The 23,060-nt window shown below is 33.4% G+C and overlaps 1 protein-coding gene across 1 annotated transcript in view; it reads right to left on the bottom strand.

The window, feature by feature from the left end:
* LOC149776182 (gamma-aminobutyric acid type B receptor subunit 1-like) overlaps positions 1-23,060 on the bottom strand; it is a 99,457-nt gene that overhangs the window by 28,431 nt on the left and 47,966 nt on the right. The window contains exons 2-5 of the mRNA XM_089942613.1: positions 8,819-8,956; positions 4,468-4,638; positions 3,789-3,890; positions 2,866-2,931 (exon numbers count right to left, since the gene is read on the bottom strand). Coding sequence (XP_089798739.1) covers positions 2,866-2,931; positions 3,789-3,890; positions 4,468-4,638; positions 8,819-8,956 — 477 coding nt within the window. The remainder of the gene's footprint in view (positions 1-2,865; positions 2,932-3,788; positions 3,891-4,467; positions 4,639-8,818; positions 8,957-23,060) is intronic.

The following is a 23,060-nucleotide window of genomic DNA, read 5'->3' as shown; positions in this document are numbered from 1 at the left end:
ATATACAAGCAAATAAAATGATACATTGCCCAAACATAAATGAATTTTTGAATGAGTGCAAGAATGAATAACTAATATTATGTAATGAACAAGAATTTTATTCATAGTTTTAATAGGTAAATTACCTTATAAATTAAAAGAACTTGACTGATAAAGCAATTTAAGCCCTCCCCAACATGGATGACAAATGATAAAAAACAGAGAGAGAGAGAGAGAGAGAGAGAGAGAGAGAGAGAGAGAGAGAGATATTTCACCATAGGTACATGGCTTTTTATATTTAATCATTATTTTTTTATAGGTATGATGGGAAGTTTTGAACGATATCTGAGACGAAACAAATACAATTGCAGCTTGGTTTATGGCCCTGTATTTTATCAAGCAAGAGAGGCCCTAAAAATTAAACAGAAAGCTTTGAAGAAGAATGGAAAAGGAAATAAACCCAAAATAGCGCTGATGCCGAAACTGATGATGAATATAAAAAAAAATGTTAGAATACTTGCTTTTGGGCCACAGCACACCGTCAAGTTTACTGAACACTTTATGGTTTAATAATACTTTGCACTTTGGGGTACGGGGAGGGGAGACGTACACAGAAACACAAAGTGCGGAGACATAATCATTAAAGCAAGATGGAGAACTTAAACTAGACTATTTAGAGTTTAACGAGAGACAGACGAAAGAGAGGAGAGTGGAGGACATAAAATACACGAGAAATGAAAAACCAAGAATGTGTGATAACCCTCTATTTCCAGATATATGTCCGGTAACAATCTACAAATGTTTTATGAACAAACGTCCAAGCGATTTTTGTAACCCTGACCATCCATTTTACCTTGCCCCTGTAACTTACGGCTATGAAAGTAACCTTGCCCGATCTGACTTCTAAACGCATTACAAACGGTAGCGTTAGAAAATATATATGTCAGAAACTAATAGAAAACAAATGTCCAGACACTCAGGCTATTCACATCACTGGCCACAAAGATCCCAACTTTCTCAACAACTACAGAAAACTTAGTAACAGCCAGAAATGTGTTGTGTCCAGCATCCTTTCTTCTAATTTTGTTAAACATCCCCATTATGCCCCAGCTGAATCAAACATATGCATACAATCTTTGATGACAAATAATGCACTTACCAGCCAGAGGGAATCATTTATCCGTCCACACGCTATTCAACCATAACAATTTCCTGTAGCAGATCCTTCCACTATTAATAGCAACACTCGCCTTATTTCCATGACAGAAAATATATATTTTCCAATAAATCGTGAACTTGAAACTACATCACATGGTTATCAGGCAGGGTTTGTATTTGGGGGGTCTTTCATACAGTGTGGTAATTTTACAATCAAAATTAATTATAATACAAGTATGTCACAAACAGCTTCACCACGTCCAAAGAGAATGAGAGTTATATACGAGACTGACTCGGATCTCTAATTACCCATGAATAATCCAAGCACGGACACTTATGCTACATGTAACCTTTCGTCCTAATAAAAGCCTATACATTACAATAAAGGTATGGACCCAGACTCTTTTAATTCTTTACAATATAAAATTCTAAATTGGAACTGATGAAAATTAAACATTTTAATGCAATAAATATTAACTATTTACTGTTAATTTCATATAACATCCATATATGAAATGTGATAATACGTCAATACTATGCAACGTTTTTTATTTGTTTTGGCTCACGCATAAAAACTGTGTACTTCGGATGACATGGTCACGCCACAGTCCTCATTAACATAATTGTATTAATGCACCGCATGTAAACGTTTGCGCGTGAATTATATTGCACAAGTGAGAAGTTCTTTTGTACTTTAAAGGAAATTATTGGGTGAGAAAAAGAATTTACGTTGGGGTTGCAACGAGACAAGGAAATCCCAGTCGCGGGGTTACATTAGATGTCTCCTCCCTCGGCAAGCCTCGAGGGGAGACAACTAATGTAACCCCTTGACTGGGATTTCCTTTCTCGGTGCAAACCCCAACATATATATATATATATATATATATATATATATATATATATATATATATATATATATATATATATATATATATATATATATATAAAGAATGCAAATAATATGGCGAATAACAGTCCTTTCAAGTGCACTGGATCCAGCAAGGGATCATGTTTGTCAGGGATTGATTAAGATAAACTGACTACGAACAGTGCAAAACTCTTATTCCTCATCTAGAATGAAAGATTTTGTAATCGTTACCCGAATAAATGATCATAAATTAGAAAAAAAGAAAATTCTATTTACATTTAGAAAACGTACCTCTATGACAATATGTGCATGGAAGAGATGATACAGAGGTTGGTGCCTACAGGCCTCGCTAATAATAATTATTTAAAATAATATTTCGGGAGTCTAGAGGAAACGTGCGTCCATCTGCAATAACTATTTTGGCATCTTCAGCAAAGTTTTATAATCTGCAAATTATTTTTGTTTTACTTTCGGGAATCTGAAATGAATATATGACATTCCACCATACATAATTGTTGTTGTGGATGCCAAAAGTTTTAAAATGTATTGTTGTCTACAAAACATTTATTGTTGATGCAAAATTATTTAATATAGACGTCTAAATTTGTATTGTAGTTGCACAATCATGTATTGCAAATTACAGAAAGTTTATTGTAGGTGCAACATTTTATAACATTATTCGAAAGCAATTATTCTAGATGCCCAAGAGTCAAAATGTTTAATGTATGTCCAAATTATATTTATTTTAAATGTCCACATGTCCAATTAATATGGAAGGTGCCGAAATATTTGTAATGCGGACAGATATAACGATAGATTTTTGGGAAAAATGACAGTAATATTATAAAAGTAGCCCCTACCTTGCAAAGGACTAGCCGTGCCTTGTCGGCATACATTCCCGTCAGAATGATTCGTGCATCGTGTCTCTAAAAATAAATGTTGATTTATTTGATGAGGTATTTGATTTAGAATAGATCATAGATAGTTAAAGAAGGGAAGAAGAAGCTATTGAAACTGAAGAAGACAATATAAACGATAAAATTAATATCTATCCAGGTTCTTTTCCTGCGGCTTGAGAAATCATTGTATAGAGCTACGTATTGCTATGATAAACCACTCATTTATTATGTTTTTGAGACTTAAACGTCCATCGAAAAGGAGAATATATAACTATGTCCGTTTACAAAACTAGCCTTATTAATTAAACTGGAATTAGTATCGCAACCTATCACTGCAAATGCATGTATATTGCTCCGGCTCAGTTCATTCAAAATAGCAGTGACGACGATAATACGCTTACCTGCAATTGTGGTTAAGCATAGATTAAAATATACTTAGAGTCAGACTTTTCAGATGTTTGTAGAACTGGTACGTTGCATGCATTGCTATCAAACATATGCACTGAAAAAGAACACGCTCTTTCTGAAATGTACTGTAGACACGCGACAGTATATTGTACACGGGAATTGTCACATTCGCTTGACAAGGAGGCTGTAACACCCAGTCGGAAACAGTAGCACCAATTTATATATATTTTTATCACTTTGCTCTAAATATAATTAATGTTACGTGAATCTAATTACGGCCCACTTTATTTATTTTTATTAATCGATGACCTATAGTATACACTAATTTACAATGAGCCTCAGAATAAATACACTTCTGTTAATTATAGATTCTCCTGTATTGTGAAGAAAATAAGGATTGTCTGGGGTTTTCGAAGAGCACTTCGTTGTATAGAACAGTATGAACAGGTTGTGTTCTATTGATGTGGTGATTTTACCTTTAAATTTTCCACCTGTGTACTTGGATCGTTGTGAAAAATTTCTCCTGTGAGTACCGTGATGTTAGTGCCCTTTAGTGATTGAAGTAAGTCATCGGTTACCTATGAAATTGAACGAACAAAGAACGAATGCTAGGATTAGCCTTATCAATCGTTTGTCATGTCATTCCTCTTATACAATTTCCAATAATTCCGTTTATAATGACACTACTACTTTTTATTAAAGGAAAATACATACACAAAAGCACATAATGTAAAGTTCAATTTCGTATTCTCAAGTTTTGTTATAATTACAAAGCAAATCTCATAATGGACAACTAATACAATTTGTTTCATGGCAAGAAGCTGTACATATGAGACTCATTTAGCTCTTATCTAATATGGATTCATATTTTGTTACCCAAATTCGATTTGTTATTTCTTAAATAATTGAAAATGGCATGGATTTAGTTGAAACATTATTTACTAAATCTTTAGAGGATATTTCTGCAAGCACAGTACTAAAACGTTGATATATTCTAGATGGGTGAACCTTCTTTTCATGTAGTATTCCTCTGATTTTTGTATGTGTCATATATATTCAATTAACCTTGCACGAATCATCTTAATCAGTCATCATGAAAGGTGTAGATATCATCAAATAAGTAGAAATTATCACACACTAATTAATCAATTATACCAAAGAGAAATACTCCAGAGCTTCGTGGATTGTGGCTAGTTTGTTCCAATTGAACAATTTCAGTAGAGCGATGCGGGCAGAGTTGTATATTGTGTCCGGTGGTCCCAACCGGAAGAACCTTGGGAACCTCTTCCTGTCAGACAGCGCAGGCGAACCGGAGCCGTATGAGATCTAAACATAGAGAGAACACAATTTTCAAGGCAATAGGAGACTGAACAAAGAGCTTGCTGCGTTCAAATAGTTAGGCTGTTTTATCACTTTAGAATCACAATATTTATAGATCCAACACGTTATAGTATTTGCACAGCATCTTAATTAGCTTTCTTCTCATTGCCAAAACAATCTTCGTTATGCTGCACTTCTATTTCCTCAGGAACTCTTAATGTCTGTCTCTGTAAACCTACTTTTTCTAATAAATGTTTATATTGTTTTTTTTTCTTCTGCCATTGTAGTCATATGATCAATGCTCTCTCTCAATACTCCTTTTATCGATAATTTAGAGAAAACATTAGGATACTATTAGAAATTTCAAAAATGTTAAATACAGTTTAATGATCAAGATTTTTTCTGTTTTTAGCATTTCCTTGATTTTTTCTTCTTGATATCGACACTTTTCTTCTATTTAGAGTAATGAAAATAATAAATCTTCACTTTTCAATCATTTCAATACAACTAATAATATATTTTTTTGTTGTTGCAATTATCGGTAATCCTACTTGAAGATTTAATCGATGAGTTCTAAAATCCCCATTATTATAAGTGGAAAGAAATCATTAAATGTTGCAACATCAAACAACTTGAAAAGGAATTTTTTTGAAGAAAAGCAACACTTGTTTAATTTTCCTGCAACTGAAGAAAGCAAGCAAAACTGACACAAGTATAACAAATTAAACCTATAATGAGATCAGTAGGAGAAAAAAAGCTGACTATGTGTTGCAACAAATAGACGAAAAGCAAATCAAGAAACAAATGAAATCTGTCAATTCAACATCAGATAATATATTTCAGTCATTGTCAGATTTCGTCGTCCATGCACTTCATCCTAATTAAATATTACAATAGTGGATCGATTCTAGTTTCAAGCTTTTCTTTTCTTCTTGTCAGTGAATGCAAACAAGCTACATATTTTCCCTTCAGATGCTCATACCTATTTAGGTTGCAACTTTTTTTAAAATGCATGCCTCCATTCTCACGCCACACAGATTTAGGATAAATAGCCGAATCTGTTATAAACCTAAAGATGCGAATTATACGCATAAAAATAACCCTTGAAGTATTTTATACCCAAATGGAATGTTCAAATGGTTGAGTTCATGATTAATGGTTTTTTTTATTAATCATTATCTAGTTCATTTCTTATTAAGTTTTCATCTGTTTCTCAGAAGGTGATACGTACAGACTGTATAATCTTCTCATCGCATAGATGTTTGTCTGTGTGTGCATTACGGAATTGTATATCATTCTTTGAATTGATATAACGCTTTCTTTATAAAATCGTTGAGACAATGAAGTTATATTTATATATTTTGATTCAATGGTTAGTACTATCTTACATGTATTCTCCGTAGTAAGATTTCCATTCATGACAAGATCAGTCTAAGGTGAAATCAATAACTAAACAGGTCAGGAATGGCACTCGAGTTTGAATGAAACAATTCAAAGTGCAATTGCTCTACAATTTGATTGCTTCGATGAGATTTGAGGGCTATAAAAGGACTGCTTTTTGTTCAAGACAGTTGAACTAGGTTAAAAGCACAAGATATAATTGCAGAGAAATTCTAGTGAATCGGATTTGTTTATTTGAAACACAAAATGACACTATATAAGGAAGATACACGCACCATATTTATTATTCAGTTATAAACAGTGTTAGTAAGTGTTAGAGAGGAATTTGTTGTGTGCTTGTTATTGGGAAAAAACAGAGTGAATATGAATAATCTTTTATTTAAATATTCAGTTCTTCAAGTCATACCAAAGACTTACAAAAATGGTACTAACAGCTGCCTCACTTGGCGCTCAGCATTAAGAGGTTAGTGTTAGGACTGGTCGGCCTGGTGTCAAGATAATGTGACTGGGTGAGACATCATGCTACATGTCTGCGGCCTGATGCCCCAGTGCTGGACATCACTATAAACTGCCACAATGCAGACATCATAACGATATGACTGATTGTTTTTGTTGAAACATTGTTAAAGCTACGTTAAAATCCAAATCACACACACACACACACACACACACGATTAAGTGTTTATTTTCAAAGACTTGAATATGTCATTAATTAAATCGGATTATGCGAAAATATCGAGGACTTCAGTGATATTCTTCGTTGACGAGATTAGTCTAAATGATGATATTTGGATTAATAATTCTGTTGAATTCAGTGTTATCATGGTAATAAATAGGCAATGTATAAGCTTCGTTCGGAATACCTTAGAACAGTTTCCAGATTAATAGGAAATTGAAAAATCAATATCAAATCATCAAGAAAATGTTAAGCTGGTCATATGTGTTATCTGAAAACCAAGCAGAAATAAAGAGACACCTGGAACTTTTAGTTTGAACAATTTACAACGTTTTTATTAATCCTTTCAAACGTATGAATAATCTGCCATTTATGTCCATTTTGCCACTTGCGTTATTAATAAGAAGAAAATCACTTCATTTAATGAGTCATCGTGTGCTATTTTCCATGAATTATATCGCTGTGTTTTCTGAATAGTTGTAGACTGATAGCGTACGATTTACTTGATCTTCGCAGTGCATTGTAAATTGATTTAGTGCATATTACTAACATGAAATACGTATTTTATTCCTTCTTCTTGCGGTGTAGTTTACACTTTGCCACCACGATTATATTTTCATTATATGTGATTTTCAAATCTGAGTAGGATATCGCTTTTGTTACTTGAAAAAGAAAAGCAAACGATTTGCCTCTTGTATATTTTTCCCACACATCTTTGAAAACATCTTTATACCATTCAAGCTTGTAAACAAATATATATATATATATATATATATATATATATATATATATATATATATATATATATATATATATATATACGTCTTATTTCTGGATATTGAGAATCTTGGTTTCATGTTAAATTCATAAAATATGCACATACCCTCTATGAAAACCGTTGAATTTATAATTTTAAAGTTTTGTGTTTTATTTATGCTATTCACGGAATCATATTTTTTATGTGGATGAAAACATGTAGCTGTAAAGTTCACATGACATGCATTTTAGAACTCGATAATTTTACAAGTGGTTTGGAAACTGGAATCGTGTTTGTTTAAGAAAATGTTACAAGTGTTTTAGATCTATCCTAAAATTAGATTAATTAAATTTTAGAATTGAATCAGAAAGAACGTGCCATTGGATTGTATAGATAAATGTTACAAGTGTGTCAAGCTAACCGTACATATATATATATATATATATATATATATATATATATATATATATATATATATATATACAATCAACGACCATTGCTACTACTTTTGACATAAATTTTAATATATCAACAAGTTTTGCTCTGCTGTGTTAGTGATTAGTAGTGAGAAGTGCGTTTTTATTTCTATTAATAACTGAACCAAATCAATTATCCTTCTCCTTATTAAGTGCTATAGCAGACTCAATTGCACATACATTTATAATGTATACCAAATGACTTCATGTGTCCATTGCACGCTATCTATCCAGCGACCCTATTGAAATGACTTCTTGGCTGATAAATATTCTGACTTTCTGACTCTAAAACTATCTGTTATTAAACTTGTACAGATAAGTCCACAAAGTTATCATAGTTTTATTGGAACATTTTCCCTTTTTCCTAAGATAATTTAGTCTTATTACTTCATCGAATTATTTATGATATTGACTTTGGATGAAAGGCCACGAATTGTTCAGACTGAGTACAGTAGAACCAATTATTTGTAAGGAAGATTACATTGTATAAACACTTTTCTTTATTCCTGAAAGTATAAACATTACTTTTATGAATATACCGGTAGCTGTGTCTTTTTGTGAAATACGTATGTCAAACGTGATTCTTGGCCACCCCACAGTCAGAAATGTCAATAGTACTGGGTAAAACCCTAAAAAAATTGTATTGATGCATCCTACAGAAAGGCTTACAACCAATTAGATAGACACCTGTCCTGAAACACTCGCAGAAAACGTGTAAACGTTCTAAATGGCTTGACAATTTGTGCAAATACAAATTAACACTAATTCATACTCTAGGTTTTATGAAATTCAAATCAAAGAGCTGAAAAGATGACATGTGACACATGGAAGTAGACAATATATTGGCTGCTTCTTGAGTTCATTCAACACACACACCTGTGTGAGGTTCCACAGGTGTGATGATTGTGCAGTGGCCTCAGATTCGACTGAGCAGGCGGGGCCAATGATAAGGTGTTTTATCGGATGTTCGTACAGCATCTTATACATCATGTCTACAGCTAATCCTGCATTACACTGAAAAATAAAAAGGATTATATACATGAAATTTAAACCCAATGTCATATCTGTAACCAATACACTAAAATCTTTGCCTTTGTGTAAAATAAATGGTATCTGCTAGACAATCAAACTTAAATTGTACCCGACCCTCTTTGTAATTGTATTTTACTCAGAATCATAGTTTCGTAACATTGCTTTTTCAATTCATACCAACAAAAGATTTTTGGAGATCGTGTTGTCCCTATAGACAACACGCTTATTACAGAGCTTCGACATGGTGGATGGTTTCTTTATTAAAACAGTGGCGTGACTGTTGTTAGAGATATGGCAAAATGATTGCAAAAGGTTACGAGATTTTAACGTAATCATCATTAGCAGACAACTTTAACTGACAGCGAAAATTTTATCAAATCGTGTAGCCGCTAAGCTTATATTGTTTTGATAATGTATTAATGTCAGAGCGTGCTAAAATAGGTGGAAGGAATTAACAAATCTAGAAGACAAAAAGGTATATAATGTACACGAATTAAATGAATCTCTGCACATTATCATCAAAAACCAAATGTGAATACAGATCTCAAAAATATTTTGTTATGATAACCTATGAGGTAGAGTATTAAAGGCACGATCTCCAAAAATCTTTTGTTGGTATGAATTGAAAAAGCAATGTTTATAGTTGTCTGTGAACATTTATATTTCAATAATTATAATTTATATTTCTTTTGGTTTGGGAGTCATTTAAATATCCTATTGACTTTGGATTTTTCTGGTTTTATAAATGAATAAATAAATAAATAAATAAATAAATACAGAACACTAATGCTAAAGCGATTTGTATACGTTCTAGGATAGGGCAGCTTTCAGTGCAGAAACTTGAGAATTTAAAACTTGCACCTGAGATTGCTTCAGACATGTATGTCACCTTAATGAATTATTCCAGTCTCAGTCTGTAAAATGGAGAAAGATCTGTCCAGGAGCAAAAATACATCTTAAGCTTTACACAGGAAATATTATTCTTTGACTTGCAAATATGCCTGTCACTCTTGTATATATACCGATGTCAGACATTGAAAAGAGCGAGACCTCTGACAGTGTCGAGTCAAAGAGCAAGTGATTTTGATAAATGAATGTCCATTTAGGTTGTACCTTTGGAAAGGCCAAATAAAACTCATAATTCTGAAACAGTAGGTTACAATGAACAATCAATAATCTACCTTCGATACAAAATACAAACAAAACCAGAAGACGTTGATTCAAGTGGATAAGATTTGATACCAATACTTAAAGGGAAAGTTAGTTTCACCTACTCCCAAAGAAAACACGAGTTATATACGATAGTAACACAGATCTGTAATTCTCCACGAACAGTCCAGTACATGAATCGTAGTAGAGTACTTAAACACTTCGTAAGAGTTGTGTACCTAGTATCGTAGCATTAGTTACCATAGAACCAGAGTTGAGTACCTAGTATCGTATCATTAGTTACCATAGAACCAGAGCTGAGTACCTAGTATCGTTTCATTAGTTACCATGTAACCTTTACAAATTAAAACTGATGAACGTTAATAGCTACCTGTTAAAAATGTTAATTACTTATTGTTTTTTTCATCTGACATCCAATGAATAAATGTGATAGTACAGTAATAATATCAAGTTGTTTTATGTTACTATTATCTCATGCATAGATCTTGCATACTTAGGATAGACAGGTCACGTCACTGCCCTCATTAACATATACGTATTGATGTGCAGTGATTACCAAAAAAAAAGGATGTTGCTCGAGACGCTCAGGGTGAGCGGCAGATACAGCTATCTTCTACTGAGATAATTAATTATTAGACTTGCCTACAATATAATAGGACTAGATGACATATATAAATAATGTGTGGCAATAATTATGCCTGATGAATAATCTACGTGTTGAAAGTGCTAAATGTAAAGTGCAAAAGTGCAAGATTATTTTAACTTGAATCGACATGGATATATATATATATATATATATATATATATATATATATATATATATATATATATATATATATGCCAGCTTATTTAAATAAGAGCCTAGTAGGATTTATATTTATCCCAAATTCAATGGTTGTTCCAGCCATATGTACTTTTCTTATATGGTCCTTTGTTAATGTATGCGTATTTGTATGAATTTTAATTAAATTCTCTGCCGTATATTTTGAAAATAGGAAAAGAATTTCAAACAATAACAACTTCTAATGCCTTTAATACTCTACCTCATAGGTTATCATAACAAAATATTTCTGAGATCTGTATTCACATTTGGTTTTTGATGATAATGTGCAGAGATTCATTTAATTCGTGTACATTATATACCTTTTTGTCTTCTAGATTTGTTAATTCCTTCCACCTATTTTAGCACGCTCTGACATTAATACATTATCAAAACAATATAAGCTTAGCGGCTACACGATTTGATAAAATTTTCGCTGTCAGTTAAAGTTGTCTGCTAATGATGATTACGTTAAAATCTCGTAACCTTTTGCAATCATTTTGCCATATCTCTAACAACAGTCACGCCACTGTTTTAATAAAGAAACCATCCACCATGTCGAAGCTCTGTAATAAGCGCATGCCTTTTCATTAACCGGTAACTTATCACTGACACAAAATACGAAGAGATCTGGACCATGATGGATTGCATAATATCTAACCAAGTACGAAAGCTTACACATTCTAAGGACAACATCTTGTAGATGATATATTAACGTCAGATGCATGACAATAATTATGAACTTGTTGGATAGATAAAGTGAATTATAATGAACAGCTAAATGTCTAACTGAATTCGGATTATATTAATGCAATGTTTATCTGAGTACAATGATTGCTTATATCATATATTCTACAGGAAGACTGGTTCAGTGGTTAATAAGGACCAGTCTGAGGCAGAAACAACAACACCCGAAGCAGACAAAGCCTCTCCAATGTACTCATACAATCAACTTACGGGTAGAACTAAATTAAGGACACGAGAATATGATATGGTTACTTCAATTACACAAACAATAAAACTCAGAATGAGTTGTGTTCCGTTCAGGTTATGCTTAAATATCTACATAAATTATCAAGATAATGAAATTTTTCATTTGCACATTTACAAGACGGTAATGGAGCCTCTTAGAAAAAACAAATGCTGAATTTGCTGTCTTTGTTAAAAGTAAACAGCTATTATGGCTTCCACCCGTTGTTTTTTTCATACTTCTCACCGCCTATTAAATTTGCCAATACATTCAAAGGGATGTATTATCTCTATTGCTCTAATGACAATCTCATTTACATGTACTTGTTAAATAGAATGTTTGTGAATTTCATCATTTATCTACCTCCAGGTTGCTTACGTTAAAAGTGTTGCTTTTTTCTGTGTAACTTTCATTTCGCTTAAGAATGCTTAAGAAGGCTATATAAAGTAACAGTCACTCAAAATCAGATGCATTTGTCATCATATAACACAATTACTTTGGCTTGAATAATTCCTAAATTGACCGAGGCAGCAGCCGTCCTAAATAAAGTGGAAATAGACTAAAAACATTTTGCCAAAATATTCATTTTGCAAGGCAATTTTCTAGCATGCATTCATTTCGTTTGGATGTTACAGTACATGAAAGCAAGATCTGTAATGAAGCTACTTATAAGGCATTAATCCCCATATCAGTGAAGCACATGATCTGATTGAACTGGGAAGTCGTGACAGCTTTCATATACGTAGCATAGCGAAGCTAGGGCAATTGGTTTAATTAGCGTAAGAACAATATATTTTATAACAATTTCCTTATGTTATATCCTACAAGATACATAGTTCCTCTTCTGTAAACGTACCAACTGTTAAGAACCAAGATTACCTGGATGTTTACATATTTGTTAAAAATCATATAAATTCATCGACGTAAATGGATGACCGTTATTAGCTCACTCTTTCGAAGTTTTAATACGACACATAATGTCCTATATGACTTTCATTGCCGATAACAAATATATTGCTTTATATACGGAAACTATAACAGAAACAGAAAAAATGATTTTCTTATTTTTGTCTTACACTGATATCAATTAAAAGAAAATCTAGTAATATTTTTCTTATAACTAACGATCGAAAAAGAACAAAACAATAATGCCCTTTTTAAAGATTTTGGTGAACACACATAACTAATGTGTTGTAGTTTGTCCGTTTCTCTTCAAATGATTCGATATTGATGCCAAAATCAAAATAAAATGCAATTTGAATGTTTTTTTTTTTTTTTTAATTGGTTTACATACAATCACCTGTTTGCACGCAAATTCTTTTTTATGTACTTTTTCACTGTGGATCTGATTAAACCCAAGTCAATTACACCACGCTTGTGCGTGATTTAGCTGAATAAATCGACTCGTAAAACTTCACAGGCATGCTGATCTGGAGACATTACAGACTTCAAATCCATACCATAATATTTTGCATTACATATGAATAGATTTTGCCTCGAGCACTATTATGTGGTAAGCTAAACATATTTATTCCGTTATGAACATAAAGCATTATCAATTGCAAAACAACATAATTTACAAAAATGTAATTGTGAGATTATTTTAATTGTTTCTTAAAAACGGTTATTAAAACAAACGTTACCCATTAATAAAGGTAAACCATTCTAAATAAATTCTTCCTGTAATAAATGTTAAGTTTATTTGATGAAAGAGGATTTTACCAATGTGCAAGTTTCAATATCGGATTTTGTGTACTTCAGGTTAACTTAATATCATGAGCCTGGTTTTTGAAAAAAAGCAATAAAACTGTAGTCTTCAGATGATGAAAATCTTAAAAATAAAAATAAATATACATTGTTTGATATACCAAGCAAATGTTAGAACGTTTTCATATAAACATTTTCTGCCTATAACGACCTTGACACTGGGCACTGGGCTACCTAAAACATCATATATATATATATATATATATATATATATATATATATATATATATATATATATATATATATATATATATATATATATATATATAAGAATGTCCTTACCTTCCAGACATGTATTGGTATAATTATACTTTGTTAACAGCAAACATATTAATATTAAGATTGTATTGTTATGTAATGTGATCATTTCATAACATATATATTTACATTACGTTATGGTTGCTAATCATGTTGATATAATGTATATTTACACTGATATACTATGACGTGAATTTAGGGGGAGAGCTGTTGAATTGTAACTTTTCTTTTGGCAGCAATTAAAAGGTCACAAAGAGCACGGAAACGACATCTAGAAAGGTAATATATATATATATATATATATATATATATATATATATATATATATATATATATATATATATATATATATATATATATATATATATATATATATATATATATATATATATACATATATAAGATGAAGTAATCATCAATAAATCCGATTAGTTTAACAGAATACAAATATACAACGAACATCAAAATCTGATATTTATTTAAAACGATCTGTCAAAAAGTGATTGGTATAACTGGGAATGCGTGAAATAATACAAAACTGGAGAAGTAAAATGGATAAAATGGTGGATCCTCTATCTGTACATTAAGGACAAAATTTCTTTTCAGTTCTGAGATGAAAAGAAGTTCATTTAGGAAAGTAATGCAAGGCAAAATCTGTCCTGCTAAGTAAGGTCTAACATTCCTCCAGCCATACGTAGTGATTCATCTGATGCGACCGTGGCTGTGTTTATAAGCTTTGACAAGTTGTTATGTTGGCTTAAAAAGATAGCTTTTATCTGGATTTCAGGTCTAGTGCAGGATATACTAAGCTTCACCTTCAGCTTATTATCATGCATGACATCTTAAGTTTGCAGATGAATGAGAGGAGATTCAATTGATATTTGTAATGACATTGGCTGGTTTGCATCCCATTGATACATGAATTAAAAGGCAACGAGTCATTAACACAAAGCTATAAAGGAATATTCGATGCGTAATGCCAGGCGCCTGTGATATATACCATACCTGTACGGAAGGAAACTCCACCCATTTCTGCTTCACGACAAGATTGAAATACATTTTAAAATGCTAACCAATATTGAGGTATATACAGGGAACCTTGTGTTTTGAGCCTTAAGAATATGGCAAACGTGAAATCTGTTGCACTACATTTAACACAAATTAACTCTTGGGCCATACCAAGCAGAAGATATTAGCTGCACATGTATGATGTAACAAATAAGGGGTACATGTATGATGTAGCAAATAAGGCGTACATGTATGATGTAGCAAATAAGGGGTACATGTATGATGTAGCAAATAACGGATACATGTATTTTGTAAATAAAAGAGGTATATGTATGATGTAACAAACAAGGAGTACATGTATGATGTAAAAAATAAGGGGCACAAGTATGATGTAAAAAAGGGTACACGTATGATGTAACAAATAAGGAGTACATCTATGATGTAACAAATTAGGGGTACATGTATGATGTAAATAATAAGGGGGAGACCGCTCCGGTGGCCTTATGGTAAGAGCGTCTGCTTTGGATGCAGGAGGTCGTGGGTTCGAATCTCGGCCTAGTCATACCAAAGATATAAAAATGGTTTTAACATCTGCCTCGCTAGACGCTCATTATTAAGAGGTTAGTGTTAGGACTTGTTGGCCTGGTGTCATGATAATATGACTGGGTTGGACATCATGCTGCATGTCTGTGTCATGATGCCTCAGTGCTAGACATCACTACAAACTGCCACACTGCAAATATCGTAGAGATATGATTGAAAAATTGTTAAAGCTACGTTAGAAAATCCAGATCACACATCATTTAGCTCGGGTATTGGTATCTTCATGTATGAAATAACACACAAAGGGCAAACTCAGAAGGGTATAGGTATAGAGAGGTGTGAGATACCGCACAGGGGGAAAAGATATATTGGGACTTGGTATGTTGATGGTTGATAAAACAAAATAAACATATCTCACGTATTATTTCTTTGAGGTCATGTATAAGTTACGTATCACACAAAAAGAGAGTTACTTTTATCAACAGAATTTGATCTAATTAAAATCACATACATTAATACGTATAGAGAAAATTAAAAAAAGCGAAGATCGTTTATTTTAAGCCGATCAGGAAATAAATTACATTAAACAATAGAAAAAGTGTATCTAGGATAAACAAAAATATCTGATCATTGTAAGAAATAGCTTTAATTCGAGGTCAATGCGCATGCACCGCACGCATATATTAGACATTCTCTACTTTCAGCTTTGTCCAGTAAAGATAAATAACTTCGAAATACAAAGCACAATGAAGAATACAAAGCTTGAAAAGCAACTGCTATGTCTTGCACTGTTCGAAAGTATCAAGAGTGAAGTAAAACAGTTATACCAATATCTTATTGCATATTATTAATCATCCTTGTTATAAAAATAGGTAAATTATATGATATAATTTAATATGAAACATTGAAACTAGATGACCGTGAACAGGGAGGTTCCGAGTATGTAACATTGGTCTTCAGTGTGCGTAAGAAGTGGGAATTACATCTGTCAAAGTTACTTGTTTAGTTTAATGATAGGTATTTTATATAAACAAGCAGATTTTGAAATTTATATTCCGTTTCAAAACATTTTTTATTACGGTGATGGATAGATAGATAGATAGATAGATAGATAGATAGATAGATAGATAGATAGAGAGATAGATAGATATGGAAAGTCAAATGTCATTAATAGAGGGTCTCAAATGAGTAACGATTTAATATTAAATCATTATCCATTTGAGATATTTTTATCACAGTTTTTATTTCAAGGAAAATTATTTATATAGAAAGAAGAACGAATAATTTCGTTCATTCTGACAGACGCTGCACCTTTCATTTGTTGTGCATAAAATATAGTCCCAAACAAAGTTAACTAGTAAAAGTAGATTGTACATATTTACAAACGATAAATCAAAAAAAAAGCTTACATCCGAATAAACAGAACATTTTATAACGACAAAATCATTTTTCAAAACAGAATGATTAATGTGGTGTGATGCCACACTGATATGGTAAACAGTAGGCTTAGGGTACATATTTACCCTAAAATGGCACTTGCAGAACTAAACGTTACGTTGTTGCGATTTTTATGTGAAATAGGATTAATGGATGCAGAAATTACTACATTAACTGCGATGCATTTGTGACCGGATATTTATATTATTTGACTGGAACAATAAACTGTACAGAAGACATATACAAATTTCTTTTTGAGTCGGATTTGCATCCATATATACTGTGTACAGATTTTGTGGTCAGATAAAGTTCTGTTAGTTAGGAGACCCATATATGTCCAAATTCTTCTATGAACAGAGGTGAGTTTATTTACTTCTGTAAGTTAACATTTAAACCACGCTCCTATATACGGTGGATTCTATATCTATGTTACGGATATACCGCTTCCTCACCCCACCCCACCATCAAATAAACAATACCCTTAGTTTTACTTCTTATTGTTGTTCTTGTCTTGTAGTTTTACGTCATTTTTCTCAGTATGATATTGTTATACATGACATAACAAACCCTTGTAGGGGTAACATATCCATATTCAGACAGCCGAGATAATTTTTCCTCAATTTCCTTTCGCGAGTCGAGTTCAAAAATGGCCGCCAAAAATGCTCATTCAAAACCAAACATTACAGAAATCGGGGTTAAAAACGTTTTCCCACGATCCCAGCCACTCAGTAAAGAGGATATTGAGTATAAAGTGCTATTCTAGTGAGCTGGGATGGTTTTATTTTTTCTGGTGATAAGTTATTATGGTCACTGATTGGACTTGTAAAAGACGCTACACCAAGGGAGCTCTCCTTTGCATCATTTGAAGGATATGAGGCTAAATTATGGGAAATCAATTGTGCTTACACATGCCGTAGCTTTATTGTTATAAAACCAATTTGTACGATTTGAACACTCTCAACAGAATATCATTCAAATCAGAATTAAAATTTAAAGTGTGAATTGTTGTAGGGTGATTATCACGAAATTGTACTAGATAAGACATTATTTTTTATGTATCCTTGAACGGATGTTTCCTGTATAATTTCCAATCTGGATGAAGAATATAGTTATTAAAACTACGTTTACAGTATAGAACGAATGATCAGTTATAAACGTGTTTCCAGTTGCTTAAAATTTATCTTGAATTACATTTGATCAGCTTATTATATCACTCTTGACCTAGTACGTTTAATCTTGACCTAGTACGTTTATTCTTGATCTAGTTCTTTTTGCATTTACCGAATAAAACTGTCTCATTACATATTATCAGTGACTATGTAACAGGGATACTAGTGAGATTTATAGTTTTTCTCCATTTTATACTACTATTATCTTTGTTGCCTTTTAAACTCTATCATCAATTCTTCTTGTCACTTGACACTTTTGGGCGACCTTTAACATAAAAAGAACAGATGTTTCGTTCAACAATCTCTCATAGCAATCCACGGCATGATGTTTCCCTTTTCTCCAATTCCTCCGCCAATTTGATCTCTCCTCGACAGCCAGCTTCCCTACTTATCGGAACGTTATTCGTCCCGTCGGTGGTTGCCAAAGAAAGATTAAACTACCGCTGTATACTAATCGATATTGGCATTTGAATCATTACTTACGTTGCTGCTTCAAAAAGTTTTAGCCTTCAAATATAGCTGGAGTTTAAAATTAATCATTATACAAATAGAGCACATTAACATAAACAACAGTGAAAATATGATTAAATATGTCAAGCATTTTTGAAGTTATGAGCTTTCAAGACGTTTCTATAGAAAAAAACACATCTAAGGGATAGTGAAAACGAGCAGCAGGGAAGTTGTACAGACCAGGTGGCTCAGATAAATTTAACCCTCCCACACAAACTTTATCCGTAGAAGCCTCAGAAAGCAGAAATAAAGCCTCCTACGCAAAATAATCCGCAAAATTTCACCCCAAGATGCATTTTCAGGCATAAAAAAAAGGCGGCTTTTTTGGGGGGGGTATTGTAAAATTTGTTTGTTATTGCAGGATTGGGTTGCAATTTTATGAGTAAATTTGATCAAGACCGACTCGATATCTACTACGCGGATCATGAAGATTAATCGTGACAAATCCGTGCGGAGTTGCTTGAGCGTGACTAAAGAAATTTTTAAACTTATTTATATCCATGTCACCGTTGCACCAAGTCTGATGAATATTCCTCAGCGTGTGAGTATCAACGCCATTAAATACCGATAAAATATTACAATTGTCTCTAATAACCTTCGGAATTTGCGTATATCGCTGCGTCACGTAAATCACATCGGTGTTCTTGTGTCGGCCACGCGAGAATATCCTAGCTGGGTTAGTTTGCTTATCCAGCATCACATCATCGAAAACAACAAGATTATTAGTATCGCCGTCTAAACTTTCCACTGATGGAGATTCATTGATATCCGTGATAAATTCTATTGTGCCATCCTTAGTTTTATCGCTAAATTCCTTTAGTACTTTATAACATCGTTGATCATCTACGGATGGCGCAACTAAATATAATTTATCCCATTTCAACCATCTCATTATCAAATTTAGCAATAACTGAGTTTTTCCAGATCCCGACGGTCCAATGATTATCATTCTAATCGAATTCGGTAATGCCTCGGTGTGTTTCACTTCCTCGCGTTTTTTCGTGGCTGAAAAATCAATTACATTCATGTTATTAGAATATTATGGATTCATATTGTATTAAGTGTCGCACTCGAACTGCCACGCTAAATCCAATCGAAGTCGTTACACGCAACAACAGAAATGCAATCAGAGGTGAATGTGCGGTTTGTGGAACAAGTAAATTTAGATTCGTTAAAAAAAAGATAGAAGAACCGGAGGAGACATTGCCGCCTCCATGAAAGATCTGCCAGGATTGCCTTGGGCAAAATATCCCGGAGAGAAACATTTACCAGGATATAATTACTGCGGACCTGGTACAAGATTAGATATAAGACTTAATAATAATAATCAGCCAAATCCTGGCGAAGAACCAGTAAATGCCATCGATAACGCGTGCTACTATCACGATCTCGCATATCGCAGTGGAGATTTAGAACAACGACATCTCGCCGATATTAAATTAATTCACGCAATAGACGCCATTCCTAATAAAAAATTCAAAGAGAAATTGGCAACCTGGTTGATAAAAGGTGCGATGAAAGGTAAATTAGTTTTAGGTGCTGGTTAATTTATAATGGAGCAAATATATTATTCTCCGCGAGGATTCTGGAAAGGAAAATCAGCAATTGCCAAACTTGCCAAGGCTGCAAAAGTAAAACAATCCACCGCTGCGTTATGGTTATCAAAACAAGCTATTTGGCAAATTTATCTTCCTCCGCCTAAGAAAATACCGTATGCGAGTTTCTCCGTCAGTGTACCTAACGAAGTTCATCAGGCCGACTTAATGTTTCTTCCTCACGATACCGTTGATGGAATCACATACAAATATGTTTTGACGATTGTTGATATTGCTAGCAGATACAAAGAAGCAGAACCGCTATCAAATAAAACAGCAACGGAAATAGCAAATGCATTTGAGAGAATTTATTCACGATCTCCATTAACATGGCCGAATCTTCTCCAGATTGATCCAGGACGAGAATTTCTTGGCGCGGTTACTTCATTGATGAAAAAGAATAATGTTAAAATTCGGCGCGGTATAGTTGGTGTTCATCGCAATCAGGCTATCGTTGAAAGATTCAACAAAACACTAGCGGAAAGATTATTCGGATATCAATACGCAAGAGAATTTATTCAAGATAAACGATCTCACGATTGGGTAACAAGATTACCTCACGTGATTAATTCGCTAAATAATGAAGTAACACGAACGATATCAATGAAACCCGCAATTGCAATTACAAAGACAAAAATACCACTAAAGCGAGATTCTACTATTCCACCTGTGCTGGGTAGTGTTATTGTAAGGTATTTATATAAAGAAGGAGAAGCCGAAGGTGGCAGAAAAAGAGCAACCGATCCAAATTGGAGTGTTACAACACATAAAATATCGGCAGTAACAAGATCATCAGGAAGACCAGCAATTTATTTTCTAGATTCACTAGCACCACAACGAGGATTTACCAAAGAAGAACTACAAGTAATTCCAAGAGATACTCAATTACCGCCATCTTCGTTAATGTGAAATCTAATCCTACCTAACTGAGATAATTTTCTTACTCGAGACACGGCCAGATAAACTAAATTTGACCAGGAAATTCTATCATCGACAATCCAAACTTGGCCATCTACTGTTAATCCCTGTGACGAGTGTATTGTTGCTGCGTATCCAAGTTTCCATGGCGATCTTTCTGCGTTTATCGCATCATTGACAAGATTAATATCGACGAAAATAATATCGTTTAAAACTAATATTTTTTCTTCTCCGCATGGCAAAGTAACATTAATATTTTGTTTTCTAGTATCAGCTGGCCTATAGCATAACGGAACCTGCAACGTTGGAAATCTCTCACATTGAAGTTTAAATAGTATTTCCTGAATAGCATCGCGAATAATTTTCCTACTAGCAACAATCAGATGATCTGGACGCCACAAATTTAGAAAATTATCCATCGGAGTCTCATCAATTATTTTTCTCATCACATCACATTGAAACTTATTAGGTTGCAACCGAATTAGTTTTTTAAACTCAGTCAGTAAATTATCATTGGATCTATAATCGGTATCAATCTCTTCATAATAATCTACAAAGTTTCTAAGCCATCCATGTGGAGATTCACCATCAATAGGATCCGGTTGTCCATGATCACCGCACATTATTACTGCGGTATTTTTTTCTTCTAGCCAACTTAGGAATGATTTTAACAAAACTAAATTTACTGTGCAAATTTCATCAAATATTATAATCTTATTAACGTATTTGTTTCCCATTCGAGCTGGATCCCACAATCCACCGCTGTACTTGAAATAGCTGTGATAAGTACAAGAACTAACGCCACGTTGTTTTATTTCTCGTGCTAATCTGTGAGTTGGAGTTAACACGATCATATCAGAGTTTGAAAATAAGTTTATTGCTCTTGTTGTTTTACCACTACCGCCAGGACCATTAAGATAAACGAATTTGTTTCGTGAAATCGGATCAAACGCAGATGCAGCCGTTGATACTTCATCGCATTGGTCTTTGTGAAATTTATCGCAATCTTCTACATCAGCGTCTTCGCAGTAATCTAGAATATCCTCGTTCTTTATTCTCCAGGTTCCCCAATCTCCATTAGTGATTAAATTTTCTAATCTGCACTGATATTTCTTATCGATATAAAACGAATCAGTTGCAACCCTTACCGCGATATCAGCAAATTTATTTATCATTGATAGCAGATTGATACTCACATAAGCGAGCATTGATGATCTTAAATGAGTATACTGCGCCGATTCTCCATCGAGATAAGTTATCACGGTACCTAATTTCGTTCCATCAATAATAATATTTTCTCTGTTGCAAAATATTCCACGCGATACCGTATCGGCAATAATAAAATCCATCTCAGCATCATTGATAAATAACCTAGCGTGGCGATGTTTATGATCAACTGATCCTCCTTGAGTAAATTTACCAATTATTTTTCTTCCAATATCTTTCGCGTTTTCGCAGTCCGTTGGCAACCACACCTCGGTTTGCTTTCTATACGATATAATTGCCTCGCTTACCGTCAACGATATTAACATCGATGAATCCAGCATATATCTCAACAGCACTATGGGAATCCATCTTCGCTGAGATAAATGCCGACCAAACCAAATATAGCAAATCCTATGTAAATTCTCAGCGAGTTCGAACGAAGTAACATTAGCGAATCCTGTCATGACAAAATCAGGTAACGGTCCGTTAATTGCCACTCTCGTCATCTCGCTGGTGGGATGGCCGAATTTAGCAAAATAATCCGCACAATCGCCGTATCCGAGAAAACTTCCAGGATAGCACGCGCTCATGTCAACGGAGATCATATCTTCGAAATAATATTTGGTATTCCATAATCCTCCATGGCCGTATTCGATACAGCTAAGTTGAATATCATTAAGAAACTCATTTTTTGTAGGTTTCCACGAATTTCTTT

This window comes from Sinohyriopsis cumingii, chromosome 18, assembly GCF_028554795.1.
Source record: "Sinohyriopsis cumingii isolate HCF-2022 chromosome 18, ASM2855479v2, whole genome shotgun sequence".
Lineage (NCBI taxonomy): Eukaryota > Metazoa > Mollusca > Bivalvia > Unionida > Unionidae > Sinohyriopsis > Sinohyriopsis cumingii.
The sequence above is the reverse complement of the archived record's forward strand: the minus strand, read 5'-3'. Positions and strand labels throughout refer to the sequence as shown.